General features: G+C 36.0%; 1 protein-coding gene across 3 annotated transcripts in view; it reads left to right on the forward strand.

Moving 5' to 3' along the window:
* Nucleotides 1-6,705, forward strand: part of STIM2 (stromal interaction molecule 2) — a 70,035-nt gene extending 63,330 nt beyond the window's left edge. For all 3 annotated transcript variants that reach the window (XM_027686437.1, XM_027686436.1, XM_027686435.1), the window contains one exon: nucleotides 28-6,705. In XM_027686437.1, the coding sequence (XP_027542238.1) occupies nucleotides 28-508 (481 nt within the window). In that variant the 3' untranslated portion in view covers nucleotides 509-6,705. The remainder of the gene's footprint in view (nucleotides 1-27) is intronic.
* The last annotated feature ends 241 nt before the right edge of the window (nucleotides 6,706-6,946 follow it).

Consider the following 6,946-nt stretch of genomic DNA (forward strand, 5'->3'; position numbering starts at 1 on the left):
TTTTCTCTTCTCTTTGCTCTGACTCAGGGAAGTACAGGAAACCGGTTCGGAATGTGACTCCTTAAATTCATCCATTGGAAGGAAGCAGTCTCCTCCAGCAAGTCTTGAGATGTACCAGACAATTTCTCCTCAGAAAGTATCCCCAGAAGAATTCTCACTGGAGGAATCATCTACGGGAGACTCCTCTTCTTTAACTGCAGATATTTCTAGGGGCTCTCCTGACTGTGTAGGCATGGCAGAAACTAAGAGCATGATCTTTAGTCCTGCAAGCAAAGTTTATAATGGAATCCTGGAGAAGTCCTGCAGCATGAACCAGCTTTCAACTGGGATCCCAGTCCCAAAGCCTCGGCACACCTCGTGTTCTTCAACCGGCAGTGATAGTAAACCCAGCCATGAAGCTGCATCTGTCCCCAGGATAAGTAGCATCCCGCAGGACCTCTGCCAAAATGGTGAAAAAAATAAAAAGCCATCAAAAATAAAAAACCTCTTCAAGAAGAAGTGTAAGTGAGATGGGCAGAAGAAAACCTATAGTAATATTATGAGAACTCTATTTTTTACACCTTTAGGAATGTAATTCCATTTGAGCATTCCAGACTGGATGCCCTAATGGAATGCTCAGTAGGTCACCTATATTTAACTGACTGTAATGGTCGTGCCAGCTGTCAATGAGAAATCATTAAAAAGTTCAGACAGTTTACATTAATTTCTGCCTATTTATTTCTTTTTATTTTAGTTTGTCTTTTTCAGTGTGTTTTTTTTTTTTTTTTAATTTGTTGGTTTTTTTAAAGTTTATTCATAAACCATTTTTAAGCCACTTTGGACTCCTAAGCTTTAATGGACTAGTAAGCCTTCCTGGGCTTGCCAAAGTTTCTTGTTTACTGGAGCATCTTCCTATCTTTCCATAGAACTAGGACATTTGTCTACCGGACTTTAACAAAAATAAAAGAAGTAGAACTAAATGAATTGCACTACTGTTTTACAGACTGGAACAGTCTCTGCAAGTGAAACTGAAAGACTTGTATTTGACTGAGAAGATAAATCTTTTCACTTTTAGATCTTTTGGGGTTTTTAAGTAGAATTTAGCATTTCTAATTGACTTGATTTCTGGAAATGGAAATGTCATGCTTTTATTATGGGAAGCTTTGTTAGATGCATTTATTATTAGAATGGTTCAAGTCCTGCTGTAAAGATCATTTTTTTCCCAGGACTTTCACTGTGATTTTACTTCACTGCAGGCTGTATGACAAAAAAAAAGTAATTTATCAAGAGAAAAGGCTCTTGATTCCTTATGCAAGTGATGGTTGTGAAACTTGACTGAAGACTGAAAATATTCACTCTCTTACAGTGAGGAGAGGAAATAGTAGCTTTTGTTTACAGACTGAGAGACAACGGACATTTGGGTTGTGAAAGTTTGTGCTGTGGTAAAGATAATAAATTGGAAACATTATTGTGCTTGGGAATGTTCCAATTTTAGCTGATGCTTGTTTCAGACATGTTTCAGAGTTCCTGTTAATTGAAAGCTGTTGTAGGCTACATTGCTTATGCTTACTGCTGTGTATAAGTTATTATTATATTTTTGGAATTAGCTATTATTGTCTTAATGTCCTCCTTTTGTAAGATTTCATACTTTATTTTTGTATAGTTTGAAGATCTAGCTGTTCAGACATGTCTGAAGTAAATGGTATAATTTTATAATGCATACTGTCATACTAACTCATAATTTCAGATATAAAGATAGATATAAAGGTGAGACTTGACATGCTTCAGATAAAAGCAATTTTTGTTAAGCTTTTATAGGGAGAGATGAAATGACTGTGAGGTAACAAGGAAGCCTTCTTAGGGTAGTGGTAGCTAGTTGTTCAAAAACATGTTTTTATTTTTTTTAAACAGTTGGAGACAAGAAATATACTACTTAAGCAACAGTGCCTTTTATTCAGTTTGAAAATATTAATACTGAGCAGGAATTTCTTTTGAGACAAATTCCAAAGAAATATTCCCTGCTCTAGTAAACACAAGCAATTTACCCAATGATAACTAAACGGTTTCAGCTCTTCCATAGGGGTGTTATAGTTGCCTCAGTAGCAGGTGCCATTGCCAGGGACCTGTGATTAGGGCCTCACTTCTTGCCAATATGTACGTGATGTACTGTACGAAAGAATTAATTCACTGAATGCCTAAATTTTTTCTAGCACGGAGTCTTCAAAACTTGTAGCTAGTTGAAATAGAGTGATACGTGTATTTTCTTATCATTCTCTGTTTAGGTTCCACTGTACATAACCAACGTGTTAGTTCTGTCCTTGAAGTGGTGGTGATTTTAAGAAGGCGTTTACTGTGGCTAGTGAAATGGTTAGAAGAGGGCGGTTATAGAATGGGATGGAGACCTTACATGTGCAAGTACCTTAAAAGTCCTGGTACATTGATTAATTCCATAAGAGAACACAATGAATCCAGAATTGTACTGTCTAACAAAGAATGATTGTATACCATCTATACAGAAAAGCATAAGAGGAATCAACTGTTTGGCAGAGTTTGGAGAAGAAAAAATTGGGGGGAATAGAAAATAATGACAGCATAATATTGTTCCATTATTCTCCAAATCATCAGATTGAACAGCCATAGCTTCAAAAAAAAGTCATTGCAAGGTAACAATGGTCCCTTTGAACAAAGATTGTACACCCTGTACATGGCAGAGAAGAAAAGCAGCGATGCAAAAAGACTTGTGCCAGAGAACCACCTCAATGCTAAGCCTTCAGAGTTGTAGTTAAAAGCCTGATGAAGTACTTGAACATCTACAAAGGGAAAAATTACTTTTATAAACTTAGGGAACTTATAGTGCCTCCCCGACAACATGGAGAAGGCTACTACCAGAAAAGTGTTGATGCAATTGAGAAGTCTATAGCAATAATTGAGTTTAAAGTAAGATCTAGGACTGAGTAGTAGATCTTGGTGTAAGGTTTGAGGAACTCTGTCTCTATCATTATCAAAAAGATGAAGTGGCATTTTGATACTGGAGAGTAAATATTTACACATGAAAAAAAATCTGGTACCAAGGAGTGGAAGGTCAGCTCTTCTTAATCCTGATATCAAAGTCAGGCAAACTCAAATACTGGAAGCCAAAACAGGCAAATTCAGTTTTCTGTAGTAAGTATAACTAAAAAATTAAATGGAGGACATGTTAAACTCATCATTGGCTGTGAGTTTAAGTGTTAAGTATCTTTTTAAAATAAACAATTTAACTATCTTCAAGAAAAAATATGGTGTTGTACAAACAAATCAGATGAGAATATCATAGTAATAGATTTTGGCTTCAAAATGGCAAACCTTTGGAGAACAGACTGCTCTCAACACTCAGTTTATTACCAGCTGTCCTCTAACTTTATAGCTACTTCTTAATAAATATTAGATATCTAAAAGCTTAAATTAATACAATCAGAAGTGGTGAGTACTGTATGTTGGAGCAGAAACTAATTTTAAGTTAATTGAGTTGGATTTATTTTTTAATTATTTTAATAGACCGCTTCCGTTTCTTGCTGCCTAAATTTGTCTGCAACGTAAGTGGCTTCCACTGCTTCTATTGCGGCTAATGCAGAAATTCCTGTCTTGAACCAGTTAGTGTCCTTTTAGTAAGGGGATGTTGAGAGCACTGACACTAAGGTAGATCCTCATTGGCAAACGTCAAATCCAATCCTGATGTTGAAGTACCTGGCATGTATCAACACATCAGAAGTGAGACAATGTGCTTCAAAGGTCCTCTGTTCTGACTCCATTTGCTTACCAGTGTAACTTGAACTTACTGGCAGTCAGTGAGTCTAGCCAGCGTTCCAACCACTAGGATTTCATAAGACACATCAGTCATTCTAGACAATCATCTAGTGTCATTAGAGATTTTTTTGTTTGTTTTGGGTTTTTTTGTTTTGTTTAGCTTTTATAGCTAAAATCCATGTTTTATTTTAAACTCTCCAGTATTTCAAAAGGTGAGGATCTTTGCTTTCTTCAGTATTTTGTTAGAGTATTTTGTCAAGACAGCAGCCCCTTTGTGGAAATTGCCTAAAAGGCTTCTCCCTGAAGAGGTTACCGTTTAAGTCTTTTACCTGTAAAATGAAGAAGTGTCAAATGTGTGGTTCTATACAAAGAAGGAGAAGAAAAACCTTTCCACAGTTCTTACTAAAGCTATGTGACAATTGTTTACTAAAAGAGTAAAGGTTTTGGAAAGGCATTTCTAGTTGCCATGGGAAATACTTTTGACCAGTTTACAGTGGACTTAAAGATTAAAGCAGTTGATTTTTTAAAAAAATTTTATTTTTTTTCACTGCTTGGTGATTGAATTTAAAATAGATCATTGACAGTTCCAGGCCTATGCCAACTTTTCTTTCCCCACTGGTACCTACGTAGCAGATTACCCTCTACTTCCTGATGGACAATTTGCTGAAAGAGGGAAGATTCTCCATCATAGTCTAGGTAGTATTGTTGTAGTAAGAATACAGTTCCTCCTTTGGAAACCTTGAAGATGGTGAAGCCAAGAATACGTGACTTCAGTTTTGTTATGATATTTATGGATGCCAACTGGAGTTAGGCATTAATTTGTGACTGATTATCTAAAAAGATAAAATTAATTAGAAAGCTTTCAAGATTTTGCCCTTTTGCTTCCCAATATATAGGAACATGGCATGCAGGAGGGAAATGAGCTAATTAGCGTTTCTCATACCACCAACTTTTAGAGCTTCAGGATAATTTCATTCCATTTCCAAGATACATTGTTGGAGAGGGATTACTACCTTACATAATGTATACAAAGAAATATTTGTTTTTCATTTACTTAAAAGCATATTTACAAGCAGTGGAGAATGTAATAAAATACATTTTTTTTTAAATCAAATAGAGGAATTACTAGTTCTTGGACTTCTTGTCTATTTGCTTATCTCCTTGTACAATATGTTAAGTAGGGTGAACAAGCTTTTCTAATCAGTTCCAGTTGCTCTCACTTAAGGGGTGTGTGGGTGCCTTACTATCATGTTTGAAATACTGCTCTAAAGTGCTTGTAGGCATTTTAATCCTGGATGTTGCATCTTCATTGATTAACAGTTAAGCCCACTGTGACTGTTTCATTCTAACTGCTACTAAAATTGTCTACCAGTGGCAGAGATTTTGGGATAACTAGTAACCAAAAAAGGCTTTTACCTGTAGAGTTTGACTGCCTGACAGTGTGTAAATGTTTAGATAACCATTCTTTAAGGCTTCTGTAGCTGTTCAAAGGTGTCATACATATGTTTCATTCCCAGCCCTGTACAGATGGTGTTTATCTGACACTCCACTTAGTTCTCTGTTGCATAAACAGAATGCACCAGTGGTTACAATTGTAACAATATTAACCTTTAAACTGTTATTCCTAGGTGCTCTTGCATCTGACATTGCTTAAGCAAGATGGCAGTACTCACAAGTCCGCGCATTCAGAAACACAGTAGATTTCTGTTACCTTTTGATTTGCTCTGCAACTTTGAATCTCATGTTTACCAAATAGTGTGTGTGTGTTCGGTGTATTTAATGTTCCACTGAAATGAAAGTGGGAAGGTTGTTCTCAATTTAGATGTTAGGGAAAGCACATTTGAGCAAGGTAAAAAGAAATTCCTCTTGCTCATTGCAGAGGATGAAAAAGAGTTCAGAGGTATTTCATCTGCTCCTAAGTCAGAAGACTAGGGAACACTCACAACTTAGATTGCTGGAGGTAAAAGGTACACTCAGTCTCAACCTTTCCCATCAGTAACTGTTTATCCAAGAAAAAACCCCCACTTTCTTCTTTAGGTGTACTCTTCAGGGCATTACCTTTGTATTTCTAATTTCTATTCTGTTTTTGACCTAGCATTAAGTTTAGTAGTCACAGCACTAACTTAGGTGATTGCCAGAGCTCAGAGCAGTTTCAGATAAATTTCCGTAGCATGTCTTAATTTTGTTTTAATATGTGCTAAAGACATCTAAATTAGAACTTTTCCCTTCACATTCCTTTTACTTTAATTCAACTCAGTTCTTTGTGATCTCTCTACTGTTAAAAAAATAAACAGGTACTGATAGTTGTTTATAGTTTAGAGTACTATAATTTTTTTTCAGTTGGGAATTACTAACAGATAAATGGTAAATAGTTGCCTTTTAAAGACTAGATCATGGTTGGATATTATAAAAACACTGCTGTACTTTAGTTGAACTAGGTAGAGCACTGACTGGTGCAATTTGTGAATGAATGGTAAATTTATCTTTCTTAAATAATCCTTTGTTTGTTTATATGTGTCTAAAGTTAATGCTGCACAATTATTTTCAGACTTGAATTCATTTAAAATTAAGGTCTGTATGTCCAACCCTACAAAAGTCAGTCTTCAGTTGTCAGCCATCACTCCATTCTTACAGACATTAATTACAATCTTGAATATTTGTACTAGCATAGTAGGTGGCAGAATGGATTCCTGTAAGTCTTTGGGTGGAAGGCACAGAACTTCTGAAGTGAACCCTGTAACCTGTGTTCTTTATCAGCTTTCAAATCCATCTCTCAGTAAGATGGAGTCTCCCCAGGGGAATGTAGATGTACTTACTGCTTGGAACTTTGTAGTTAATTATATTTGGCTCTCTAATTCTAATAACTTGCATGTGCGCTATGCTTGCTTGCTTATCAATGGCTGACAAAAGCTATAGGAGATCTTGGGGGTTTGTTTTAAAAAATTGCTGTGGGGGAAAAAAAGAAAGACTGGCAAGAGAAATCTGTCAGGCTGTGAACTGAACAGAACCTAGAACCAGCAAAGATCCCAGCTGTTTGTCAAAAAGTACTATTTAAGTAATTCTTAATGAAATGAATTGGGTAGCACGTGTATTTTCACATTGCTCTCCTCCAAGCAACAAACGTAATTAAAATACCCTAGACTTCAGCAAGGCTATTTGGGAGATGTCTTGCCCTGTTTTTATT

Source organism: Neopelma chrysocephalum, unplaced genomic scaffold, assembly GCF_003984885.1.
Source record: "Neopelma chrysocephalum unplaced genomic scaffold, ASM398488v2 Primary Assembly neopelma1_71, whole genome shotgun sequence".
Taxonomy (NCBI): domain Eukaryota; kingdom Metazoa; phylum Chordata; class Aves; order Passeriformes; family Pipridae; genus Neopelma; species Neopelma chrysocephalum.